General features: G+C 44.6%; 2 protein-coding genes across 3 annotated transcripts in view; both read left to right on the forward strand.

Moving 5' to 3' along the window:
• Nucleotides 1-318: 318 nt before the first annotated feature.
• Nucleotides 319-6,409, forward strand: as3mt (arsenite methyltransferase). Of its 2 annotated transcripts, none has more exons than XM_030093986.1 (11): nucleotides 319-573; nucleotides 738-786; nucleotides 2,345-2,472; nucleotides 2,551-2,701; nucleotides 3,223-3,359; nucleotides 3,442-3,511; nucleotides 3,604-3,685; nucleotides 3,763-3,894; nucleotides 4,617-4,756; nucleotides 4,832-4,954; nucleotides 5,839-6,409. In XM_030093986.1, exons 1-11 carry the CDS (start codon nucleotides 557-559, stop codon nucleotides 5,938-5,940), a joined length of 1,131 nt encoding a protein of 376 aa, XP_029949846.1. In that variant the 5' UTR covers nucleotides 319-556; the 3' UTR covers nucleotides 5,941-6,409. The 2 variants fall into 2 exon arrangements, with proteins under 2 accessions (XP_029949846.1, XP_029949847.1); XM_030093987.1 differs by having other exon boundaries at nucleotides 741-786.
• Nucleotides 6,410-7,785: 1,376 nt separating this feature from the next.
• The window catches only part of cnnm2b (cyclin and CBS domain divalent metal cation transport mediator 2b), a 37,454-nt gene continuing 18,567 nt past the window's right edge, over nucleotides 7,786-26,672 (forward strand). Inside the window, exon 1 of the mRNA XM_030092898.1 lies at nucleotides 7,786-9,448. Within this exon, the coding sequence (XP_029948758.1) occupies nucleotides 7,951-9,448 (1,498 nt within the window). The 5' untranslated portion in view covers nucleotides 7,786-7,950. The remainder of the gene's footprint in view (nucleotides 9,449-26,672) is intronic.

A 26,672-nucleotide genomic window follows, 5' to 3' on the forward strand; every position in this document is an offset into this window, starting at 1 on the left:
TATCATAAGGGAATGCTCCGCCCCCTCTGTACTGAGACCCACGTTCCGCCTCTGCATCCTGGACAGGTCTCCAGTCTATCAGGGGGACAAACATCCTCCCTCCCTCGCATGTTTCCCTATCAGCCTGTCCCCTGTCTCCTCCATCTCCATGTCCAGCAGCATATTCTTCTTATCTTCACCTCCTTCGTTAAAACCCCTTGTTTTATGTTCAATCCGGCGCAGCTCGTCCAGGCCCCATGCGGTGGCAGTAAAGCATCATCGCTTTATTATAACGCCCAATAAAAGAAACGGAGAAGAAGTTGTCGTCCCGGTGTCGTCCCGGTGCGGGGAGGAGTCTGCTAACAGGCTTCTGCTATAAAAGTTCATCAGCGGATTATCTGACCGCAACTTTCAATCGGAAAGCCGCCAGGTCGAGTCTTCCTCGTCAGCGGACCCTCCTCCTCTGCCTGCCCGCCGCAGAAGCACCGACACCCGGCCGAACACCAGGAAGTCTCCCCGGAGCCGCTTCATCCTCCGAGAATAACACACACACACACACACACGCGCGCGCTGAACGATGGCTGATGGAAAGAGGTGAGATCAGACCCAGTTTGTTTTCCTCTTCCCGCGTGTTGAGCTGTCAGCTTCACGTGGCGGCTCTGTGGAAGTTCTGTTGTGACTTTGATCGCGTGTGAGTCTCATTCAGCAGATCGCCGTAGCAACGCACCGCAGTTAATCATCCATCCGTCTGTGTTCAGCAGCTGTGCCAAAGGCTTCTGCGATAGCAGCACTCACGTGGATGTGAAGGTAATAGAACGTGCTTCACCTCACCCGACCTGCTTTCATTTCGAGACGACAAACTTTGATCCATCACGAGACACTGCGGTCTCCGTCTTTTTCAACAACATGTGCGGAGAGATGAGCAGCGGGGAATAATAATGAGGGGAATTCAGGCTCAGCTGTTCACAGGAGCCTCTCATTCATCCATTCATTACTTTGGTGAAATGATTTGGCCACACTTGGATTTTGATGACAGTGATCTCTCGCATGTGTGTGTGGTTTCCTCCAATAGTGCAGAAATATGAGTGTAACAGCCTATGTTCACCCACAGTCAGCTGGGATCAACTCCCACAGTCCACAGGTAGATAAAACTGTACAAAAGATGGGTGGAAATGTAGAGTTGTTAAAAGTTGATGTCTATGAAGTTCATATATATGCAAAAACTTAGGACTGAACATAAAAAGTAGCTCTTAAAATAAAAGATGCCCAACAAACATGGATAAACTTCCTCCCCGGTCATGTCAGTGCACTTTATACAAGATATTGATCTCAGTTATGTTACAGCAGGATAGAAGTGACCTGTTCCAATGTGCCTTTGAGCAATGGGTTGAGAAATCTGCTGTCCAGCTCTTGAGCGACCTTGTCCATGTTTCTAAGGCAGCATTCGTTTTTACTCTCAAAAAGCCTCTTTCCCACATGTTTTCCTCGGTGCTTCTCACTTCTTGAGGAGTGTGTGTGTTGCCCGTGTTGATGTTGTGATCGCGTTAAACTCACAGTCCACATTGCTCTGCTGGAGTAGCAGTACTGTCCTAATCAGGATGTCTGCTGAGCTGCAGTATCTTGAAGCATTTTGCTTCAAAGTAAAACACGTAGTGAGCCTCCAACCGGCTTATCCCCACACAATGTTTGATCTGTATCCTTTACAGTTATTCCATTTATTTAAATGAAGCTGTAAAGTTTTGCATTGACAGTTTATCTGATTTCATATGTAAGCCGTCTGCCCCCAGCTTCTAATCAGCCGACTTCAATAAATGCCGATATTTATTGAGTGTGGATATAAATCCATGTCAGGATGACGCTGTGAAAACTTGGTAGTATTGACACACATACTGACTTCTTATCTCAGCGGTGAATCACAGTGACTAGACGCTTCAGGACCATAAATGACTGATTGAACCGTGACCCTGCTGTATAAAAACCTCAACAGCAGCCCAAAAGTATCCTGTCATCGTGGTAAGAAATAAGACATAAAACAAGTATTACACTCGTTTTATTCACAGCGATTCTCATCTGGATAAGTTGGAATTTTTTCTTCCAGGTTTTCAGTATATCAGTGTGAACACCTGAAGACAGTCAGAGAGCGAGTGAGAGAGGGACTTTAAAAGCTCTGATCACTCCGAATTTCCATCCATCTTCTGTCCTTGTTCTCTGGAGTTGATCCCAGCAGAGATTCTGTGAAGTCAGTTCACACCCTGGAAGAGTCTCCCGTCCCTCACAGAGCAAACTCAGACTTTACATTTTCTGTTTATAGCGAATCCCTCCAGCTGTTGTCAGTAAAACTTCCCCGTTTTCTCTGTGTGAGCAGGATTATTACAGCAAGGTGCTGAAGAGCACCTCGGACCTGAAGAGCAACGTGTGCATGACCCCAACCCAGCCCATCCCCGCCTTCATCCGCGACGCTCTGAAGAAGGTCCACCCTGAAGTCACTGCCAAGTCAGTAGACCCGTCCTGTCATGCATCCACTTCCTGTGTCCTCTCTGCGGGAAGCTGACGCACCTTTCCGCCATGCAGGTACTACGGCTGTGGTCTGGTGGTGCCGGAATGCCTGGAGGGCTGCAGGATCCTGGACCTGGGCAGCGGCAGTGGGAGGGACTGCTACATGCTGAGTCAGCTGGTGGGGGAGAAAGGTCATGTGACCGGGATCGACATGACGGAGGACCAGGTACGGCCAGCTGTTCAGATGGTGACACTTCAGCTTAGAAACAGACAGGGTATTTTAAAAGCTCACACTTTTCAACCTCTATTCAAATATTACTTCTCTTATTTTTACCTCCAAATATAAAAATCCAATCTATATATTTTGATGGAATTATTCACATCAAGCCTCAGCCTGTTGTGTCTGACATTATTCAGCACAATGAGCCCCGGTTTCCTGTGATTTTCCCTCCTTATACCATTTTTATAGAGACTGACCACGGCAGACCAGGAAGAGCTCTGACTCACTTGTCGAGCCGCCACAACTTCTCACTTGTCAACTGACTCAAAACCTGATATTTTTCCTCAAATAGTTCCTCTTTCCACCCTATCAGCTTTAAAAATAAACTTCTCTCTGGCTCCTGATTATCTCCCAATAAAATGTGACCTGATGTAATCGCTCCCATTAATGGAGCTGATTAGTGTTTGCTGGCTGTTAAAACAGTAAACGTGTGCCCATCTGACGCTGGTGCGTTTCTTGTCTTGCAGCTGAAAGTGGCCCAGACCTATGTGGACTATCACATGAAGGAGTTCGGCTTCAAGAAGCCCAACGTGGATTTCGTCCAAGGCTACATCGAAAGCCTGACTGACGCGGGGCTGGAGAAGAACTCCTACGATATCATCATGTACGACGCTCAGCGTTTCTCTCTCTCCGTTGATCAAGTGTAACGCCTCCTCAGCTGCTCTCCATCTGACTTTGTCCTGCAGCTCCAACTGTGTGGTGAATCTGTCCCCGGACAAGAAGCGGGTGTTGAGCGAAGCCTACAGCGTCCTGAAGGTGCGCTGTAATTTACTCTCAGCTTCAACAAACTGTGAATCTGAATTGTGGGAGCGGGGGGATTCACCGTATGCCTCGCCGTCGATCCACAGGATGGTGGGGAGCTGTATTTCAGTGACGTCTACAGCAGCGCGAGGCTCACCGAGGAGATCAAAAACCACAAAGTGCTGTGGGGTACGCCACGTCGCCTCACACACCTCCCCGAACGTCCACGTCCACGCACGTCTGAATGCGTGGTTTGTTTTTGGCAGGCGAGTGTATCGGTGGAGCGCTCTGGTGGAAGGACCTGCTGCAGCTGGCTGAGGAGGTGGGCTTCAGCCCCCCAAGGCTGGTCACCGCTAAAATCATCACCATCGACAACAAGGAGCTGGAGGCCCTTCTGGGTTTGACACCGTTTCATTCATCTCTGACTGATTGATTACTGCGTGTGTGTTCTGTCGGAGAAATGCAGCGTCACTGCATTCATGCTAATCATTAGACATCTAATCAAATGTTTGGCTAAATGATAATACAGATGATTAGAACTTTATTGCTCTGTTTAATGGTTAGCAAGAGGTTACGTGAAGACAAATGGAACAGTCGGGATTTGTTGTTACAATGGGCCACGATAAGCACAGTTTCAGTCCTCATCAGAGGGGTGAAGCAGAACCTTCGTCTTGTGTTTTATTATGTTGTCGAGCGCTGCTTCATCTGTAGGTCCAAGCTGTGTTGAGCTGAGGTGAATTGAGAAGCCGTCACAATATCAACCTCATTTATACATGATTCCACCAATTTTTATAATCTGGCCACAATTTAACGATGTGTGTCCAACAGGTTTAAACAGATGAATCGTTGATCAGGGTTAAAATTTAGCTCGTATGGTAGTTTTTGTGACGTACTACTGCTGCATCCTGCAGCAGGCCTCAGTGGAAGCCGCTGGATGTGTTCATGTTCCTTCATCCGTCCATCAATCTATCAACCTTTATACTGTATTGAGTTGAAGGTGGAGTGGTGCAACAACTTGAAGTGATTGACACTGATGCAACTTTAAATCGATTTTTTTTTTAATATCAGATCAACCATTAATGTATTTCTGCCTTTTCTTTTTCCTCCTGTGGCGATGCAGGTGGCTTCAGGTTTGTTTCGGCCACGTATCGCCTGTTCAAGGTCCCTAAAGGCAACACCAAATCCTGCCAGGTCATCTACAACGGGGACATCAGGGGGGTGGAGAACAGCTTCCCCTTCGACTGCCAGCTCACCTTCAAGGTGTGTATACCCTGCACTGGAAGACACGCTGCAGTCCGCGGACCCTCCGCTGACAGGTGCTGGTGTGTTTTGAAGGCCAATGAAGTGGTGAAGGTGGACGGAGAGATGGTCAGCATCCTGACAGGCACCAGGTTTGCCAGCAGCTTCACTTGCCAGTCACCAGGGGGCAGCTGTGAGCCCAGCGGAGGCAAACCTGAGGTCAGTGTCGTGCACACACTCCTGGATGAGACAATGTTTGATTTTCCTTTAAGCACTAGAGGTCAGTGTGTTTCTAGTTACTACAGGAAACGTGTGACACACCCATCGCCCGCTGTCAAACTGTGCATGGTGTCTCGCTCTCCCTCTCTCACGCACACACGTGTGCACCGGGCTGCATGTTCTCACACTCACATACCCACTCAAACATACATATGCACACATGCACACACACACAAGGTCAAGCAGCTGTCTTGGAGTCATAACCAGACTGTGAAGTCATGCTGGGGAACCTTGAACAGGGAGGAATGTTCTCTTCTCTGCACATGGAATGCCATCTTATCAGCTCCTCTGCTCATTTATGCACAAACACATCTAATTACGCCGCAGCGCCCTTTTTAATCAATAAAGCAAACTCTGTAATCGCCCGTGACGGCTGCTGGAAGCCTTAATTTCACTGAGGGGTGAAAAAGAAGCATATTAGTTATAGTTATTAGCTGTAATGGCTTATCAGCTTCGTTCTCGGGATTTACCCTTTGGACTGCCCCCCTGAAGGGAAATCAGGTGCAAAACGCTTTTCCTCTAATCAACAAGGCACTTTGGTGATAATAGTGATAAAACAGCTTTGTTCTTGCTCATGAAAGCACGACTACTGCGAAATGCTGATTCAGTGAACAACACAATGCGGAGAAAATGAATCCATGCGGCAGATATAGCAAAGTACATTGTTTTTTGAAAGCAACTTTCACAGTATTGATGCAAATTTTAATTTTTTGACACTTTTTAAACATTCTTTGAAATAACTCTGAATGACATACTTTATTTATGAAATCATCTAAGGTCACAGTGCAAACGCGTGAATCTGTTTTGTTGATCTGTTGATACAGTCATCCGTTGTGGATCCCTTCGAGCTGGCTGATCGAGAGGACCAGCAAGGCCCGGCCTCCACCACTGGGGGGTGCTGCAGCACAAAGTCAGGCTGCTGCTGAACATGTTGAGAAATCCAGACCCAGGAACTTACTACAATCACATGATGGCCTCAGATCAGCTGCAGTTTCACACTCTGTAATTAACTTTTAATGTGTTTTACAATCCAAAAGAGATTTTTTGATTTGTAAAATATTGCTCACCTTTGCGTAAATGGCTGTACTAATCACGTGGCAGCTTGGCGAACACATTTTCCGAGTACATTTCAAATTTTCATACTAATTAAACCTATTTGATTGGTTTTGGACTGTGGAGGAAACCAGAGCACCTGGTGAAAAACATGAAAAGCTGTATGAAGAAAGGCTCCCATTGCCTGGAATCGAACTAGGAATGATATTGCTTTGAGACAAGAGCGCTAATCACTGCATCTCTGTGCAGGTGACGAATTAATATATCAATAATAAAGACACCAGACGTGTGCTGTTTCTGCAATATGACTGCTGTTGCCTTAAAAATAAATGCCATTAATCAACTGAATGTTGTATTGTCATTAATGTTTGGTGAGTTTTGCAAACTTTATAGTCAAAACCAACTTCTGAGTCCTGAAATAAGTATAATGATGTCATTGTTGTGCAACAATGTTCATATTCATTTAAACACTGTGGATACAGTGTTTCTGTCTTGGGACTGAGAAGAGATAGAGTAATATTGATACAAATATATACAAAGATGTACCAGAGAGAACAGATTGTCATGCCTTATTTTTTTACACACCCTCTGTTTTGTCTGGACAATTTATACAAAAGTTTACAATGTAATACAGGGATGTGCAGTCATCCACACTGTAGCATGATACACATGTGCAGTATAACACAGCATTACCCAGTAGTCGAGTGTGGCTGTGACTCTTGTTTGTGCCAGAGCTTGCAACCCAGCTCACCCTGCCGATGTGTCCTTGAGCAAGACACGGAACTCTGAATTGCTCTCAGTGGAGATGAAACACATTTCATGGTTCTCTGAATGAGTGTAAAGTACTTTGAGTGAAAATGTGATAGATCCATGATGGCCATTAACCAGTGAACAGTTGTGAAAAAAAAAATTGTATTTTAGATTAAATGAAATCAGGGGTGGGCATTCCTGGTCCTGGAGGTTTGCAGTCCTGAGTGTTTTCTGTGCTCCCCTGCTGCAACACACCTGATTTTAATGAATGCATGATGATGAACACCTCATAACAAGCCAGTATTACCTATCAGGTGTTTTGAAGTGAGGACACGCTGAAACCAAGCAGAACTATAACCTGGGAGGACCAGGATTACCCACACCTGGATTAAATAATTCTTTATTTCCCTTACGGAGGGGAAAATTTCATCGTTGCAGCACCAGTGGACAGTAATAAAGAAAAATAACACTAAATACAGAAAACAGTAACAATAATATATAAACAAGATGATAATTGCAGCATCTTTGCAGTAGTAGTGGTGATTGGTTTGAAAGTTATTATAGCACATAAAAACAAATGCATTTTTCCGACACTAAATTCATTTGCATCTAAATTAGGTGTTTAATGCCTGATGTCAAACTGTTTTTTGAGCCACATAGTTTTGCAACTCTTGCAGTGAAGTGTGCCAGCATGCTTTGATGCAGAGTTTATCTCCGATGCAACATAAATAAACAATGACTTGCTTGAGTCCGTTACTATCAGCCCGTCCGCCGTCTGGCTGCTGTCTGCTGCAGCAGATTGAATGTTTGAAGAAGTCACGAGTAGAGTTCTCTCTGTCTCCTAACATGAGGTGCACTTGTTTTGGAATTTGATTCGCCCAGGAGGCTGCGCAGGCCCCGCCCCCCGGCCAGCCGCCGCCTCTGATTGGCCGGCGCTGTCGCCTGTCTTGGGGACATCAGGGGAGGCACGAGTTGGCCCGTAAGCCTGCGCTCGCGAGGCATCAGTGTGGGACACGTAGTGAGAAGGAGCGGGTCCCGATGCTCCAGTCCCCGCAGCCCTGGGCGGAGATGAAGGCGGACTCCGGCTGCCTCTGATTTTTAAAAGCCCTTCTCATTCAGGAGCTCGGTTGCCAATGGTTATCAATATGGCAGATCCGTTATCCCAAGCACCCGCGGCTGCAAAAATGGCGTCACTGAACCGGGTCCGAGCTCTGGCGATGATTTTCTTGACTGTCACTGGCTGTTGTGTCACCCCGACAAGTGGCAAGGACGGGTCCGAGGAGACCGTCATCATCGGGCTCCGGCTGGAGGACACGGACGACATTTCCTTCATGGACCGGGGCTACCTGCGGGTGAGCGAGCGGTCCCGGGTCAAGCTGCGGGTGTACGGGCAGAACATCAACAACGAGACCTGGTCCAAGATCGCCTTCACGGAACACGAGCGGAGCCGGGCGGTGGGGAGCCTTGACAGCTCCTCGGGGGAGAACCAGAGCCAGGAGGACTCGTCCGGCTCGCATCCCTGCGGCATTAGGACTTCGGATATCATTATATCGCCCAACATGATCCTGAACCGAAAGACATCCGGAATAGTTGAAATCGAGGTCAAACCGCTGCGGAAGACGGAGAGGAGTAAAGCCTATTACCTCTGCATCGCCACCTCGACCCCGGCCGCGGCCGGGGTGCACGACCCGTGGACGGAGAACACCTGGATCTACCACGACGGGGATGACACCAAAGTGATCGTGGTGGAGGAGAAAAAGTTTCTGCTGCCGTTCTGGCTGCAGGTGATCTTCATCTCCATGCTGCTGTGCCTGTCCGGGATGTTCAGCGGGCTCAACCTGGGGCTCATGGCTCTGGACCCCATGGAGCTCCAGATCGTCCAGAACTGCGGCACGGAGAGGGAGAAGAACTACGCCAAAAAGATCGAGCCGGTCCGGAGCCAGGGGAATTACCTGCTGTGCTCTCTTCTGCTGGGCAACGTGCTGGTGAACACCACCCTGACCATCCTGCTGGACGACATCGCGGGCTCGGGGCTGATCGCGGTGGTCATGTCCACCATCGGGATCGTCATCTTCGGGGAGATCGTGCCGCAGGCCATCTGCTCCAGGCACGGCCTGGCCGTGGGCGCCAACACCATCTTCCTCACCAAGTTCTTCATGCTGCTCACCTTCCCCGCCTCGTACCCGGTGAGCAAGCTGCTGGACTACCTGCTCGGACAGGAGATCGGGACCGTGTACAACCGGGAGAAGCTGCTGGAGATGCTGCGCGTGACGGACCCGTACAACGACCTGGTGAAGGAGGAGCTGAACATCATCCAGGGCGCGCTGGAGCTCAGGACTAAGACCGTGGAGGACGTGATGACCCCGCTCAGGGACTGCTTCATGATCCCCGGGGACGCCACCCTGGACTTCAACACCATGTCCGAGATCATGAAGAGCGGCTACACGCGCATCCCGGTGTTCGAGGGCGAGAGGTCCAACATCGTGGACCTGCTCTTCGTCAAGGACCTGGCCTTCGTGGACCCGGATGATTGCACCCCGCTCAAAACCATCACTAAGTTTTACAGCCACCCGTTGCACTTTGTGTTCAATGACACCAAGCTGGATGCGATGCTGGAGGAGTTTAAGAAAGGTGAGGCTGTTCCACCCTGTCCGCTCACTCTCAGCCTCTTTATCAGTCCTCCCCCCCCCCCCCCCCCCTCCCCCTCCTGCTGAGGAGATGGGTTATGTAATAGTAAATGATCAGGTTGACCTGAGGTGCGTCTTGAGATCAAGTTGTGTGAATGAGTCTGAAATGCTGAGAAAAGTGTGTGTCAGCAGGTGTGTCCGCCACAGCCTCTCTCAAAGAGGAGATGCAGGTTGCTCTTATCTCCCTCCATCACTTCCATCCAGTGTTAATGTTCACACTCTCCTCCTGCTTTCCTCCTCTGGCCCGGCCCCCCTCTCTGCTCTTTCCCCTTCTTTTCATCTCCCTCTCCCTGATTTGTAAATGCATTAGGACATGTGGGAATGGTGCAACAGCCGTGCAGAGGTTATCAGGTGGGGGCATCTTGTTTGAGGACCTGCTTAAATCCCCCTCTGCCTCTCTTGTGCTCGCCTTTGAGTGATGGTGGCAATAACTCCTTTTGTCCGGCGGTGGAATGCAGTCGTGTGGATAATGAATAACAGCCTCTAACGCCCTCCAGCCCCCCGTGTGTTGCGTGTGTGTTCATATGCGCATGTTGTTTGAGAAAGATATTTACCTCAGCCATGCTTTATCTGATGTTTTGCATAGCCACCCCCCCCCCCCCCCTCCTCCCTCCTCTGTGTTGTAAGTTATTCCGGGCAGTGTTTGGAGTCGGTTCCCTCCTCTCTCTGGACCGTGCAGCCGCAGCGAGGCTGATGGATGCACCTGTCTGCATCTGGACCATCCAGGTGGGGAGGAGAACACACACGGCGATGGAGGCATTGCGTGCTCATTAGAATATTCACTTTACTTTAAGAGGATTAATCGGTGAGGAAAAAACAGAAGAAATCATTGAGCTCCATTACCAGAAATTAGGTGTAGCTCTCCATGCCAAATTAGCATTACATAATACTGCTGGGGATGGGGGGGGATTGTTTGTTTTCATCACAGCTGAGTGGTTACACACACACGCACCACTTTTCTGATCTACCAGGGGAAGTGCACTGTCATGTGTTATATACAGTAATAATATCGCTGGACGTCAGCTCTTCTTTTACAGGTTTATTGATATTTCTTATCAATATCCTGACAGTTTTTCGCGTGAAGAAAGATCACGATGACATCTTAAAGTTAATTTTTTCAGACAAGATTTGTCATCAGACGCACTCCTCTTGTCTAATTTACGATAAAACATTCAGCATTTTCTTTTACTTCAGAGATTCCCCTATTATGTGTGGAAGATGTTCATTCGATCGTAGTGTAATGATTGTCCCGAAGCATATCGTCCCCTCAGAGTTCATATCTGACACTGATATAATCTGGGTTTTAATTCAGAGCATTGTGTCTAAATTAGAAGCATCAGACAGAACGTCCTTGGCACACTTTAGTTTTTAGGTTTTAGAATTGTCACCTGCGAGTTTGAATGGAAATATGAAGGAATCAGAATTTTTATCAGTGGATTACAGCTTCATGGAAGTTTATTCCAAGTGTGTCATTTTACTCAGACTTACTACTTTTTTCAATTTTAAGATCTTAAACTGTTTTGTCATCCATTGTTTGACTTTTGGATCTGCACTTTGGTAACCAATAAGTTTATTCTTTTCACTGACAAACTGTTAGTGGCTTTTTTACAAGGCTCGCCACTGTTGCAGTTCGCGCTGTAAACTCATTTTACAGCTCCTTTTCTAAACAGGATTCAAACCCAGGTCACAAACAAGCAACGTCACAACTTCGAATGTTTGTTTCAGGAATGTGCAATGAAGTAGGTGTTTATACTGAGTGCTTCAGTTGTACTTCATTTTCAGTATTTTTTTTCTACGTGCGTTTGGATCGATTAACACTGGGACCTAAAATGCTCACAATGTGGAAACTTTCTCATGATGCGTTGATGTTTCATCTGTTTTAAGGGAATTCAGCAAGCTATGTGCACGACTTTTAACTAAAATTAAAAATGTTCCAGTTGAATCTCCTGCAAAATTACACAGATTTCAATGGGATTTTGAAGAGTTTGTCTGATTGCCCACAAATGATTGAGTCTATTGTCTGACTTTACAAAGAAAGTATTCTAAATATCACTCAAGTGTCAAATTGTGTGCATGTGAAGATAAATCCTGAGACTATTTCTGTGTACAGCACTGACTTTTGAGCACAGTTTTGCACATTATTTCATGTCTAAGTTAAATACACCAATCAAGTGCGTTAAGATACTCTTCTGAAGCAAAAGGGGCAAACTCTGTCCTGTTTATGCTCATATACGTTGAAAAAACACCTGTTTCGGTCATTTTTACAGCTATTTTTCTTCAGCTTAGTATTGTTACTTTGTAAGAAAACATAAAAAGAGACTCAAGTTATCAAATCCGATCAGTTTCCCACCACAGTATTGACCAGACCTTCCGTTAGTGTTTTGTGACTCGTGTTTGCATCCTCTCACTAGAACATGAACGCATTTGTAATCAGTTGTGGTCTTGCTACCAGCGGGTGTCATTACGGCTCGTCGGCGTGTTTGAGCGCCCGGAGGGAAGTGGCCCGCAGCCCCTCACGGGAGTCATAAGCAACTGTTGTAAGGGAGGGCCGCGGGGTCAAAGTTTCCCGTCACTCCGGCTTTGCGCACAGCGCACCGTCAGTTCAAAGTGCTTTGAATTGTAAGTCATTGTTAATTAATTTGATGCCGCTTGCAGAGCTTGCGTGGTCGTCTGGAGTCTGCCACGAAAAAAAAGAAAGGGAGAAAGAAATAAGCCCAAACACGCCGCTCGTGTTTGAGACTGTGTAGGAGCAGCAGGCGCCGATTTTGCAATGGATCGGCAACTTGTTGACGTGACATGAATGAATGCACCGAGCTGATCAGTGCTGCTTCACTCACTGAGCCGGACCCTGCTCAACCCGGGCCCTAGTTCAGGGGTGACGGTCGGATTCCCGCAGCAGCTCTTTAATGCACCCAGACACCCCTGTGGAAACTCCTGACCCCTTCATTAATTGCTCTCGGTCTGCCGCTGCAACAATTACAGTCATCCAGGGGCTGCTTGTCAAGCTGCAGGTCTGCCGGTTAATGAGTGAGTCAGAGAGTGTGTGTGTGTGTGTGTGTGTGTGTGCCATTTGGGACCAAACCAAGTGGCTGAGGTAAAAAAAAAAAAAAACAAAAAAAAAACAAGAATGTAGCTGCCCCTCTGACTTCCAGTTATTTGTGATATTCCTGAAAGTGAAAGTTCTTCACCGGCTCACATGCGGTTTTACCAGACCGGTGAGCGGAGGAAGGGATTTACTGGAGCCGTCAGGCACTTTCTGCCCCTGGGGAGGGCGGGAGACTTTCCCAACGCGACGCACCGACATTACAGACGTCTCTATCAAAACCTGCATTTGAAGCTGTCGAACATCTCAGCGATTACCCAGAACTTCAGTCCACCTTGGTGTTACCTCATTTCCTGCTTCCTGGGTTGAATCCCTCAGTGTGTGAGAGAGAGGTCCCCGGTGGAAGGGAGCCTACATGAGGCCTGGCACGTCTTGAACTAGTTCCCCCGATCGCTGCAATATAGGCCAATCTATGCTTAATTCAGATTCAGCAGCCTTCACGGGCTCTCCGCTCGCTACTTTGTCTTAAAGTGAAACTCATTTTTTTCTTTTCTTTAGTATCTTTTTTTTTTTTTTTTGTATCTTTTTCAGATCCCCATGGTGGTTCTGTGGTTTGTCTTGAAATGGGTTTTATTCTTTCTGGGTGTTTTGTGTGGTGCGTATCATAGCAAATGCCTAGAAAGCGCGTTGGAGTGTTTGCCTGGTAACCCCCGCTGCCAACGCTGCAGCAAGTGTTTGGATTAAATAGCTTCATGTTGGTGAAAACACCCAGTGCTTCCTGATGAGGGGCACGGCTTCTCCCGCTTGACGTTCGCTTCGTCACAAGTAACTGCCGAAAATCTGAGCTCCTCTGATGCTGACATTTGAATCTTCTTGAAAACCTGGATGCTTGCAAGGACAGAAAAGTCTGGAGTTTCTCCACACATCCATCCTGACTTTTGGTGTTTTATTGCTTTTCTCTTGACTTTCAACACTTGTACAGTGTGACTCACTGCAGAAATTTTGAACCTTTTGAATCATTAGGATAAATACATTTCAAGAATTCAGCAGGGACAATAGATCGAAATGCAGTTTTCACAAGAATTCTTATCATATTTTGGGACAAAATGTGCAATAAGTCACTTTTAGTATTAAACCTTTTTAGCCCATTACACACAAACAGTGGACTTTGGAATTCTTTTTAACTGTTGGAATAATTATGAATGAAATAATGTAATCCAGTGTCTGAGGCAGGCTGACATCCAGAGATTCTTTCTGTACTTTGTTTCTGTGATGCTGATTCGTCCGGCCTCATGCACGCTCTCACCAACTGTCCAGACCTCTCACTGAACAACCAAACAAACTCCTCTTCTTATCGTCTGCTTGTTCTCTGGGTTCTGGGTTCATTTGTGTTTTTTTAAACTAGAACTTTTAATGAGTAAAAAACATTTGTCTTTATTCTGGAGCGAATTAAAAATCAGCAGCAGCAAAACAAACAACTGAAAGCAGCTTTATGACATTTATTGTCTGTAGTTGAATATTTACACAACGATATGAACTGACTCCGGAGTGTGAGGTTTGCTTCATTTGCTTGGTTTTGGGCTGGAAATGTTTCTGTTCAATATTCATATCTTTATTGATATTTTCTCATCTGCACCTATAAAAAAATTTCATCAGGAGTCAAAGGGACATACCATGGATCACATTCTTAATTTGTCTGAACACGTTTGACAATTAATCTGAGTTTTTTTTCTGAATATAGATGTCAGGTCTTCATAGTTATCTATTTACTTTAATTATGTTGCGATTTCTATCTGTGAAAACAGCAGCCTCTTTTTTCCTCTTAAGATTTTAAAGACTGAATTTTGGTCAGTACCATTTAAAGAGGAGTAGGTATATTTTCTAGTTAGTAACAACTTATAATGAAATAAATGCAAAACCAGGAGTTTCAGAAGCAAACAAAGCTTTTTGATCATCTGTTGAGAGACTTTGTTGCCTTTTGGATTTTACTCAAATTTATTTCTTTCCAAAAAGTGTTTTTTCTTTATGATTCAGTTGTTTTTGCTTGTTTAGTTTCAGTAACTTGTGAATCTGTGTAAGTTTCCCACTAAACTACTAAAATTCAGGAAAGAACAGGATAGGAAGTCATTTGAGTTTAAACCCAATGAGTTCGTATGAAATCCTTCCCACCAAAAACATTTCATTCAGAAAAATAAAAAAGGATCAAGGAGCAACAAGCAGAGAAAACTAACAGGAGTTAAGAAAAATAGTCACAACATATCGACTCTGAATCAGAGGGATACCACTTGGATTTAAAGGAAAGTGATTAAATGATGTTCCAGAATGTGATTGAACCTTGATGCTTGGAGGTTTGACTCAAAGTCTTCTGAGTTCCTCGTTGGGTCGAAGAGAAGTCTGATAATAAGAGAGAAACGTGAAATTAATTTGGAAGGTATTGATAAATTTTCTGCATAAATTGGCATGTCTTTAGAGAATCAATAGGCGATGTTGGTAAAAGTTTGAACTTTTTAAACAGAGGTGCAGTTGACCCCACAATTCCACTAATATGAGATTTTTCACTTTGCAGGAATTTTGAATGTATGCTTTGCATGATATGGCATCTAATCATGTTATACTTAATGTATCGAAATATAGAAAAGTCCCTAAGCAACACATGAGGGTTAAAATGTTCAATTTACACCTATTTTTGCACAAAAGCTGATATTTATTTGACGTTTTAATAGCAATGTGTTCATGTTGTGGACCAATGTCCCCACAGCTTGCAGTTCACAGCGTGTGATGCTGTGTTTGTTCAAAGGAGTATTTCAGGTTAGAAGTGCTTGAATGAATGCTTGGTTGACTTTTGGTGATTTAGATATTGACTGGGTTGAACTCTGAGGTTTGTTGTGTTACAAGACTGGCTTTTGAATTGGCCTACATTCCTCAGATTCTGGTACAACATGGAGTAGGCTTTTAAGACCTGATTAGTACAACAGTTTAGGAGTGTGAATCTAGACACAGCGCATTCCCAAAGCCCGTCTGATCTGGCATTATGACTTGTCTTTACATCGATTTATTTTTTTGCTGAGGTATCCGCCGCGCTCTGCTCTCTCCGGAGAGTCTGGTGTCTTCACGGTGAACTCCTCGCCGTCCTCCGCGGTTCGTTCTCATGTCCGGACGCGTCGTTTTGTTTGTTGTTCCTCTCCGACGCGACGCGGCGCGGCGCCGCCCTACAAGTCCTGCTTGTGTTGTTCAACAAACAAACAAACAACCGTGCCGGTGTCGGCCGGCTATATTTGGCACACGGCTGGAAAATGCTTTAGCCTTCAAATTCGCCCCACTTGGCAAACCTCAGTGCAGCCAAACAAAAGGTACAATGGAAAATTGATAGTGGCCGCTCTCTGAAGAGAAACGAGCAACCACGGCAAGGTCCCTGCTGCCTTGAAGACCACTTCTCACCAGGCCTGGCTTTGAAGAGCGGACTGTGTGGATTTCGTTGACGGGGAGCCGTTTGATGTGAGCCTCGGCGATCTGACCCGCTGGATTGATTTCTGTGTAATCCAGATGAATCAATGGACTGCTTATTGCTCGGTGACAATGGGCTCTTATGGACGTCATCGTATGGCTTTCATCACTGGAGTCAGTTCAAGGAGCCTCGCGTTGTGCTGCCGAGGTGAGTGGGATAAGCTCCAAACACTTACTGTATTATTGCATTACCGAGGTTCCCTTTGACAGAAATCACAACAGCGTCGCAGTGGCGGTGACAGCTTCCCCCCCTCCCACATCCCCCCCGTTCAGCACTGCGCCGCACAAAAGTTCAAGTCTTTCCTCCCGATGAGCGATCCGCGGCCTCATTAGCGACTCGCATCGCTCCTGGTAGCTGTGACGATGTCCGCTCCTGAAGAATGGCGGCGGCCGTTTTGTGTTGTGCGTGTCGTTAAGGAGCAGCTTCCAGCGCATGTTGCCTAGGATCTGTAGCCATGCACCGCTGAGCAAAATTTGTTATTATGCAATCCAGAATGCAAACACCCCCACGTTGCTTTTAATAAGCTGTTTCCCAAAACAGAGATCACACTGGACCTGTGTGTGTGTGTGTGTGTGTGTGTGTTTTCTTTGGTAACTCATTATTTAGTCTTTCTGATGCGGTTGCAGAGCTTTTAACCATAACAGGAGGCGAAAGCTTCTGATGGAACGAGAGTGAAGTAATGAATGTTTGTGATAAAATAATGAACTCCCAGTTGTACAGATATCCAGTCTCTTCCGTTTTGGAGGTTGTAGGAACTGTCGGAGATCTGCTGACGCTGTGGCCGTTGGTGGAATTGTCCACAGCAATCACGATTCAGTGGCGGCTCTTATGACTCTGCAGGGAAATCCGATTAAAGACTGATTGGATATTTAAGACTGTTCAGTCAAGATTGAGATCAGAATTTACTCTCCAAAGCTGGAAACCACAAGTTCTTGAGCCTATCTGCAATAATGTCATTAAGTCAGTGACACTCTTGTTTTTATTTAGTGGCAGGTTTCCAGAATCATTTCTAAAAGCAGCACAGCATCGCTGCAGTTCCTATTTTGAGAAGGTCCTCGATATCGTATGCTGCATGAAGTCATTCATTTAGTCCCTGTGCCTGAGAGGAAACGTTTGTTTGGGCTCTAGTTATGTCTTTAAGATATTATCTGTGCAATCTGGGTGTTGTGCATTATGTCATTCTCATGAAATGAAGGGAAATTGCAGCTATTAGTGTTGCAGTATGATGATTAGGAAGAGAAGAGGAATGATTGCTGGCATTCATTATGTCTTATTAGCAGAGGCTAAAATTGTGAAGTTCACCATAGGAGACGTCAGGTGCGTCCCGCTGGTTGCTTTATTGGGCTCCAGAGGTTGAGCGTCTCAATAAAGCAAGAAGGTTTTGTCCATGGAAGCAATCAGAGCTGATTAACAGGCATCTCGGTCACATGTTTTCAGTCTCCAAGGTGCAGTAAACCAGACTTCAGCAGATCTTCCTCATTTCTAACCCACCGCTCCAGTTTAATATGCATTTAAATGTCAGAGTAGAAGAAGTTCTTTTGTCAGGCCTTTGAAATGATCACAATAAGTATTACAAATGTAGTGAAACACACAGAAATAGGAAAGTTCCTGCCATTTTTCTGCATGAGATGCATTGTAATAATAGGTCTTAAGTTCTCACACATGCATCCTTAATGCTACACAAGACGTTTCCTCAGCATCTAAACATCTTCTGTGTTTCTGCATCATTGTTGCAGTAAATGTTCTTTCTTTCTGTACTGAATTCTACTTGAAATTAAGTAAAAGTGGTGGAAGAGTTTACTCCCACATAGCACCAGCAAGGTGAAGGTCCTTCACATGGCCCCTCTTTTAAGGTGTTTTAAGGTGTCTTTGTGGTTTTTTTACTGTAACTTTTTAAAGTAAATTAACTTAAGTTATGCCGTTTAGAACTTGTCGAAGTGAAAATGTGACTGCTCTCATTTTAAGTTCAGTATAAGGAACAAAAGTTTTAATTAAGTTTTTTGATTAGAATTCTTTGAAAGTTGAATTGATCTGAAAAGACTTGATTCACACTGTGTAGATGCCTCAGTTCAAGAGTCCTGAATTACAGACTCATCTAAATGGCTTCATCACTGCAGGCCTGTTTTTATGTTGCATAGCATTATTAGCCTCTGTCTTTAGAGCACTTCAGGTCTGCTGCTGAATACACACAGGTCTGCTCTAATGAAGGTTTGCATTAATAAATAACGTGTGCATGCGTGTCTGGAAAATAGCATTTGAAAGAGACACAAAATAATACAGAATATCGATTTTGGCCTTGTTTACGTGTTTTAAAGTGAAAACAAAAAAGCTTTTGTTGTCCTTATAAATGTCCGTATACTCACCATTGTTAATTTTTCATGTGTGTGGTTTCTTTACAAAAACACCAGACAGTACTTGGCAAGCTGACTGCATCATCTTCAGCATCGCTGCTGTCTCCGTGAAAACAGACATTATTTTTGATTTGCGGTCGTGTAAAGGTGAACCTCTTCTGAAAGGAAAATGCAAAAACGATGCGTTTTCACTTGAAGCGTTGTTGTATGAACAGGGCCTTAGTGCATCTGCAGTCATGACTGTGTCATATGCAACGTGTCTCAAGAATCAAAGCGTTTGTTTTTATTACATTTGAAAAGTAGCTGCAGCCTTTACCGGAGCTCCTGCTGATATTTAGGTGAGGCGTTTCTTCAACTGGCCCCCTGCCACTTTTATCTGTGAACTTCTGACAGCATCAGTTCTGTTGTACACTGTTTCCAGACCGTTGGTTGTGGTTTCTCTGAGCTCCAGCCAATCCCTGCATGGTGAACTGAAGCAGATGCAGACAGAAGCAATGTTGCTTCCAGCTGGTCATTTTCACGTAAACGAGGTTTCAGGCACACAGAGCTAAATGTTTTAAATGAAGTGCATCGGTGTGTTTACCTTCTCTTTGTGTTTGTCTGAGCTTGTGTGTGACTCTCAATCACGTTTAAATGCTGGAATAAAGCAACATGGATTGAGAGAAAGCTGCTGTAGAGTTGTGCAGTGGTTAGCACGCTTGTGTCATGGTGAGAAGGTCCCTGGTTCAAGTCTGGTTTTTGATTTGGATGTCTTCCTGTGGAGAGCTTGCATGTTCTCCGAGTGTGGCTTCTCTGGTATTACCACAGACTGCTTGCACTTGTGTGTGTCTCTTTTTGTCTCCGTGTGATGGAGCTGTCCAGGCTGAAGCGCCCCGCGGCCCTGAACAGCCACAAGCAGGAGTGAAGGTGAATGGATTAACGCTCAAGTATCTTTAACAATTACCTTCACACAGCAGGAGTGCAAATAGTAACTATCTATCTATCTATCTATCTATCTATCTATCTATCTATCTGGTTCTGTGGTTCTGGTTCTGCAGCACTCTGGAAGCAGCAGAGCCCCTCTCTTGTGCAGTCCCCTCCCCCTCCTCCCACATTCCCTCTCTCTCCCTCTTCCCTCCATATTGTCCTCTTGCCCGGTTCCCTCAGTGTTATAAATTACAAACGACACAAACCTCCAGGCCTAATGCCCCGCGATGGACGCCGTCCAAGCTGCACTTTTTAGAGAGCCAAGAGGCTGGCTTCATTGATAACACCGGGCACACTGTCCGTCTCTCCATTTGCTGGCAGGAGGAAAAGCCCGAGACGGCCCGGGCCCTTCACAGGCCCAGAGACACCACAATCAGCTGATGGAGCCCACTTTTCCAAAAGTGCAGAAAGTGTTTCATTTCAGCTGGCCATGTGAAACGCATCAATAATGAATTCAACAACGGACGAGCATCAGCGGTTCATACTTACTCCTACAGGATGTCTTATCGTTCAATTATTCATGTTAATCATTTGGAAAATCCTCCTACTGCTGTTTCAGTTTCTGAGAATGAGCATTACAGACGCAGTGGGCCATTATCCAGTATGCATGAGAGCTTTCCCTTATATCACCACATCAACCCTTCATTGACATTTTTACCCAATTTCAAAAGTTTTTGGAACTTTTCTATTTTGTATTTTAACTCAGTGATTTCCATCCGGAATCCAGCATAAGGCCACACGGTGCTGGACGTGATCGCAGTACACACTTGGCACATCAACAGTCCAGAGAGTCACACACTCTGCAGCACATGTTTTTTTGGACATTGGGACGAAGCTGGAATACAGAGAGAAAAAAAATTCAGCACATATTTACAAATGTAGGGCCAGAAACAGGACTGTTCAGTTTACTGCACATTTGTTGTGATCAGTGGTAACAAAATGTTCCATTTGCGTATTGCAACAAAAAAAAAGATTTAATTACAATAAATTGTTGTTATGGCCTGCAAATCCCAATGAACTGAAGTTTAAATATGAAAAAAACTAAGTTTATTTAAAAACTTCAATATGCTCAGAGATAAAAAGAAGGAGATTAATAAATTTGAAACAAGAAAGACATCAATACAGATACAGAAATCATCATCGGTTTGTTGGAGTTTATTTGAATCATAATATTAATGTTATCATGCAGGCCTATTTTTAATGAGTAAGATATAGCCATAAATTTATATTATATTATATATTATATATAAATTTTTCATTAATCTGATGCTGAACTTGCTTTTTCATAAATCCTCCAAAATCTAAAAATCCTAAATAAACATTGCCTGTATGAAGGTGAAATAAATCTGTTTAATCATGAATTATGTCCCCAGTATCATTTCAGCAGTGTTAGTTTGGGAGAAGTGTGGAAACAGTCAGAGGTTAAAAGGTTAAAGGGGAAATCTATCCAGAGTAATTCTGCAGCAAGCTTCATTTTCACAGTAGATAAAAAGATGTTTGTTGGCGTCATTCAGTATAAAAGAGGAGGCTCAGACCAATGTCGTTCGTCCCTCTGGCCTGAGAGAACCACTGATAGTGCGGCATTTGAAGAGATTTGACCTCTGCTTTCAGATATTAATGCGGATAGAGTTTCATATTGCACATGCTTTAGTGACCTTTTTGGAGCCATAACAGACCTGATCCATATCCTGGGTCACATTTAGGTATTCCTCTTTTCACAGTTTAAGAAAAATGACCTCCAAAAGTCTCTTCTATGTTATACAAGTTAAAAAAGAATTTAAAATACACAGTTTCCTTCCACTGTGTTCCTGATACAAAAAACAAAGCAGATGGAAACCAGAGCTCTGCCTATGTGGGATTGTTGTAAAGGCACAGATGCATTTTTAGGTCATTCAGTTCTCTTGGTATGCCGGCAGTGGACCTTTTCCCTCTCTGGAGTCTCCCAGCTAACAGCAAGGGAGGGAACTGCTAGTAGAGCCCCACTATGGGTTGCAGGCCCCAGCCACTGCTCCAGCTGACCCTGCAGGCCCACATTCAGCCTGCAAGATTTAACCCTCCAGCTCCACGCATGCTCGCTGCCTGCGCCCATTGTGCAGGGATATTCTCCTCTCTTTACAAAGCCGCTCGTTGTCTTGACTGTTCACACTCACTTGATTGAAACGCCGCTTTGGTTTTAGGACGGATTTTACCTTCAGGACGTCATTATTTCAGCGGGTTTGATGCAACGTGTGAATATCATGAGTCTTAGTTAATGATCGCTCTTTGGAGTCGACCTTTTGAGTGTTGCAGGGTGAAGGTCAATGTCATTTTAGATCCGTTATTTCAGATGATTTACATAAAACTCGTTACTGTCACTCTTCTTTCAGCCTGCTCCCATTTTTACCTACTTTTTTTAAAGTTGCATCATCTTTCTAAATGCAGACTCAAACCAGGAAAATGTGAAGGTGCAACCAGCTGAAACATTTAAACTCCCCAGCAAGAGGTGGCGATGACGCTTTGTAATCCTTTATATTTCATGTCTGTGATGAAAACACAGCTGAGTCTGTTAAAGGCTGAAATGTCAACGTCGTCTCTCCTACAGCGTCGACACAGAGAATGTGGACGAAATATATCACCCAAAATAGAAGAAAATAGGGAAGAAAAGAGTGAAACATTTCAAAACGGGAGTTAAAAACTGAAACGTGTGTCTCAGAATGACTGGATTTGACCAGATGAGGATGATGATGATGGTCGGATGATCAGTGACACCCCATACAGTAGCAGCTGCTGGCTAATTCATTGTTGAAGAAAGAGTCTGTTTTGGTTTAACATTGTGTAAATTGTGTGTTCTCCTACTTAGATTTACTGTTTCTTTATCCCAGATTTAAACTGCAACATAGTTACATTATATTTGAGGAGTTGAAGAAACAACACTGGGTAAGAACCACCGAGAAAAATTTTAATTAGGAAGTATAACTATGAAAAGATGCATACATATTTTTTTGAATTTAGAGCTTTGAAAAGTCTGGATGATTTCTTACAATTCATGGAATGATGTGATCACATGCATAAACTGTCGAATAGCTTAATGTGGTATATTCAGGTTAAACACTACAGCTGGGAGCGCTGAATGCAAGAAAGAGGTGATTTTAAAAAAAAAAAGAGAGAGCGGGAGGAGGATGCAGGACGTTCTCGCAGGTTTCACGGTTTCCTCTACATTCCCAAAGCCTATTGCACAAAGCACATGAGCTTTTTTTATCGAGTACTTAGCTCATTCTAGCTTTAAGGATTTCGCTCCGGCTAATTGTTTTCATCGAGGTTTTAATTGTAAGTTTTAAAGCTGCGGGTGCTCCATGCCAAAATGCGTGTTTTCAGGTGTTTGATTGGCTGGCCGGTCCTGCGTCAGCGGCGGAGCGTGCGTCAAAAGACTCAGGCGCAGCGCTGTTGAACATATTGAATCGCCGTACACTTCTGAAGCAGTTTAATTCTTTTAAGGCTATTGTCCCATTATCACACTGATTATCACACATTATCAACACATTTACACAATGCTGATTTAGACCAGGGGTGTCAAACATAAGGTCTGCGGGCCAGAAGTGGCCTAAAAGAGGTTCCAATCTGGCCCATCAACCCGCCAGGCAAATTATTAAAAATTTCAAAGAAAACATTGATTTTTTTTTTTCTTTTTTAGCAAATTTATTCTGAGTGGCAGACACAGCATGACACTGAGACCCGAGCTGAGATGTCGGCGATGCCGCCATGACAGCTAGCAGATTAGCATTAGCCTCAAAGCCACACTGTCAGGGTGACTTTGTGAAAACATGAATAATGCAACAGCTTTAGGAGAATTTTATGCACATTTCACTGGGTTTTATACCAAAAGCTTTCATCAAAATCGACTTTATGTTGAGATTTGAGTCATTTTTGGAGTAACTTTTAAAAAAAAGTAGATATGTTCATCTTGTATACGCGACAACAAAGAAAAAAACATGTAACGGTTATTGTGGCACTGTTTTATCGGTCTGCTCGAGATTTTAATGTGTCCCCTGAACTGACCCTGATTGAGACAAACAGCACTAACAGTTGTGTTTACGTGATATTTTTTGCCAATCAAGAATATAAGAATATAACTGGTTTCAACCAGTGGATCAATCCCACAATGCTTTGCTCTGTGATTTTAGCTGTGACACGCAGACATGATTGCAGACACATTAGTTACCTTGTTAATGGTTGTGAGTGTTTATTCGAATGGTTCTGCAGGTCCTGATGTTTGGTTGAATACATGTTTGAAGGTTCCGTGCTGATTCATTTTCACTGTGACATTATTTCAAGAAAACAACCGGATCGTACTGCACGCGTGTGTGTTTTCACTCATCACAAACATGTTAGAAACGTTAAAAACACAATGAAGAACAGAGAAATTATTTCATAATTCAGTCTTTTCTCATTTTTTTTTTTTTATAGTAATTTCCTGACAGTTTTATATTCAAAGCAAATCAGCTTTAAGCTGCTTTTGGAAATGACTTAAAATCTGACACTGATCACTTTGGGGCTTTTCAGATTTGAAACATCCAGACAAATTTGATGTCTCCAGATCATGCAGTGCATGAAAGATCAAAAAACAGCTTCTAACAATAACAACACGCAATCAGTGTCAAACTTTAGAAAAATGCTAAGTGTTTTATTTCTTCAGATCAGTGTGGTGAAACGGTTTGACTTGAACCGACAGAATAATTCGGTCTGTTGCCACAAATAGCATCAACCTGCCAGGTGGGCTAATTCTTCTGTCGCGTCTGACTATAAAGTGAGTTTATGGAGCGTTTATCTAACATGTATTTGAGGAGCAGACGACGTTGAGAGGCTGTGGCGCGATCTGGAGCCGTTTGGTGATGCAAAGCCGAGGAGGACAGATTGCCTCCACCCACACATCAGGAGGTGGAGGACGAGCATGACATGCAACATTTTCAGCTCTTTAACGTGTAAATAACCATGAAAACTGACATCCAAGCACTTACATAAGATTTTTTTATTTTTTTTAATCCAGTTAAGCCATTTGCACAGTTAAAGAAAAATAACAAGCGTGAGGATTGTTCTGGAAAACCTGCAGATCTTCTTGGTGCCACATTTGGAGGGGTTCATGCATTTGTGGGATGACCAGCAGCGTATGTAATGGCCAGTCATGATTACAATTTTAAAGAGTGCAAGTTATTAAGCCGGTGAAAGGTTTTCCAAATGTACACATCCGCTTTGATAAACAGCAGTTAAACGCTGCTTTAGCTGATTCGGCTGCCGTTGACTTTAGTTTTGAATTTAAAACCCAGCATCTGATAGATGCTTCAGCGTTACGCTTGACACCCCCAAGAAAGTAAATGAATCCTCCAACAAACACAGATTTCCCTCCATTTGGTGCTTCTGATATGTTCACCTGAATCACGCTCCCAGCGTGTCGAGTCACGGAAAACACTCGACACCTGCTGGAAACGCAGCCGATGTGACGCCTGTTTCTCACTGGTGAATCCTTCAATTTCCCGTAAACCGATGATTTCATCAAGTTGTTTTACGCCGCCGCCTGAGTTTCATCGTGCGGACAGTTTTAAAAACACGATCCCGCTTTGATCCGCGTCGGGTTTGTGTAAATGACTCCCGGCTCTTGTCGTGGATGTGTGACGTGCGCGCCATTCAGCAGTTGCAACACTCGCATAACAGAGCAGCACCTGACCGCAGGCCCATTCATTTATCCCCACTGGTTTCCCATTGATGCCTCTCCTTATGACTGAGGCCCAAAGGAATCTCCACCCAGGGGACCTTTCAACAACAAACGCAGCCAGCTACGACAGCAAGCTGCTTCTCTGAATGAACAACAATGTCATTCCAGCAGAGTGAGTGTGTGGCTGTACTGTATGTGTGTGTGTGTGTGTGTGTGTGTGCGTGGAGAGTCAAACACCACTGGCTAGTAGCAGCAGAGTGATCTTGTGACCAAGGCCCCTTAATGACGGTTAGGAGCTGGAAGCAGACTTAACTCCTCTGTGTAAACCTGATTGGCTCGTATCATTGCTCACTGTACTGTTTGACCCGCGGGCCGGCCGGGGCGCGGCGACCACGGCGTCTGGGACCCAGCGCGAGCGCACGGGGCCGGTCAGAAATAAATCCGACTGAAGGTGCATTTGCGGTTGGGACAGCTGTTGTCCCGTTTCGGGCCCAGAGGATTTGGTTTGCTCCGTCACAGAGTGTATAAAGCTTAAAACGCCGCATCAGGTCAACATGTGCAGCCACTGGACCACCCTGCCTCACAGCGTGTGGGACGCCACATTTTCCATAACTTCCTATAAAATAGGCAATGTTTACTGAGCAGAGGCTGGCTCTTTTACAGTCCAGGATGGGTTTTTTTGCAGCAGCAGCAAAGAAAAACTTGAAAGTTTAAAGTTATTATGACGCGTTTTACCAGTCGAGATGAAATCTGGCAGTTTGTGACTGAATCTCTCCAAAACCATGCAGATTCCTCAACCATGCAGCTGATCTATTAATTCATCAACCACGTAGCTCAGCTGTGATTTCCAGAGTGTATCGTCTTATTTCTGTACATCTGTATTTCACCATAAAAACTGACAGCGGGGAATTTGGCACATGCTTTTTCTTTCATCCTGACGATAATTCACGTTCCAGTGCAGCGGTTTGCGCTGTCACCTCACAGTCAGAAGGTGTAAATATAGGAGAAACAGGTGATTGAGGCTCAGAAAAGAAAGGCTTCTAAATCAGGGGTGTCAAACATAAGGCCCATGGACCAAAACCGGCTCACAGGAGGCTCCGATCAGGCCAAGCTGACAAGACAATACAAAAAATTTCAATGAAACCTTGTTTCTCAAATTTCTTGAGCTTAGCGGACACAACAAACACTGAGTCCTGAGCTGAGATGTCAGTGATGCTGCAATGAAAGTTAGCGAGCTAGCATTAGCCTCAAAGCATTTCACTGTATTTTGCACCTCAAGGCTTCGCTCAGATTGTCTTCGTGTTGCGATTGTTGCCATTTTTGGTAGTAATTGTTTGGTTTTGCAATATAAAACATTTTCCTCTCATATTCTCTGTGCCACAGTGAGGAAATTTAAAGATCACTCTGGCTCCATTCAGCGGTCCGACCCACTCAAGATGAAACTGAGCTGTGTGGCCGCCGAACAGAAATGTATTGTATTTAACACCCCTGATTTGAAGCCATGTGCTGAGGGCTGAATTTGGGAAATTACAGTCTCACACATCCCACCTAGTCATAACAACACTCAAAAACTGAACCTGTGTGTTTGCAGCTTCAACATCCCTCCTTATGACCAAA

This window comes from Salarias fasciatus, chromosome 6 (genome assembly GCF_902148845.1).
Source record: "Salarias fasciatus chromosome 6, fSalaFa1.1, whole genome shotgun sequence".
NCBI classification, from domain to species: domain Eukaryota; kingdom Metazoa; phylum Chordata; class Actinopteri; order Blenniiformes; family Blenniidae; genus Salarias; species Salarias fasciatus.

Excerpts from the sequence above, each read along its gene's own strand:
- as3mt (XM_030093986.1), top strand. Across the intron at positions 787-2,344 it reads GCACTCACGTGGATGTGAAG|GATTATTACAGCAAGGTGCT; the intron begins GTAATAGAACGT and ends CTGTGTGAGCAG. Across the intron at positions 3,686-3,762 it reads AAACCACAAAGTGCTGTGGG|GCGAGTGTATCGGTGGAGCG; the intron begins GTACGCCACGTC and ends TGTTTTTGGCAG.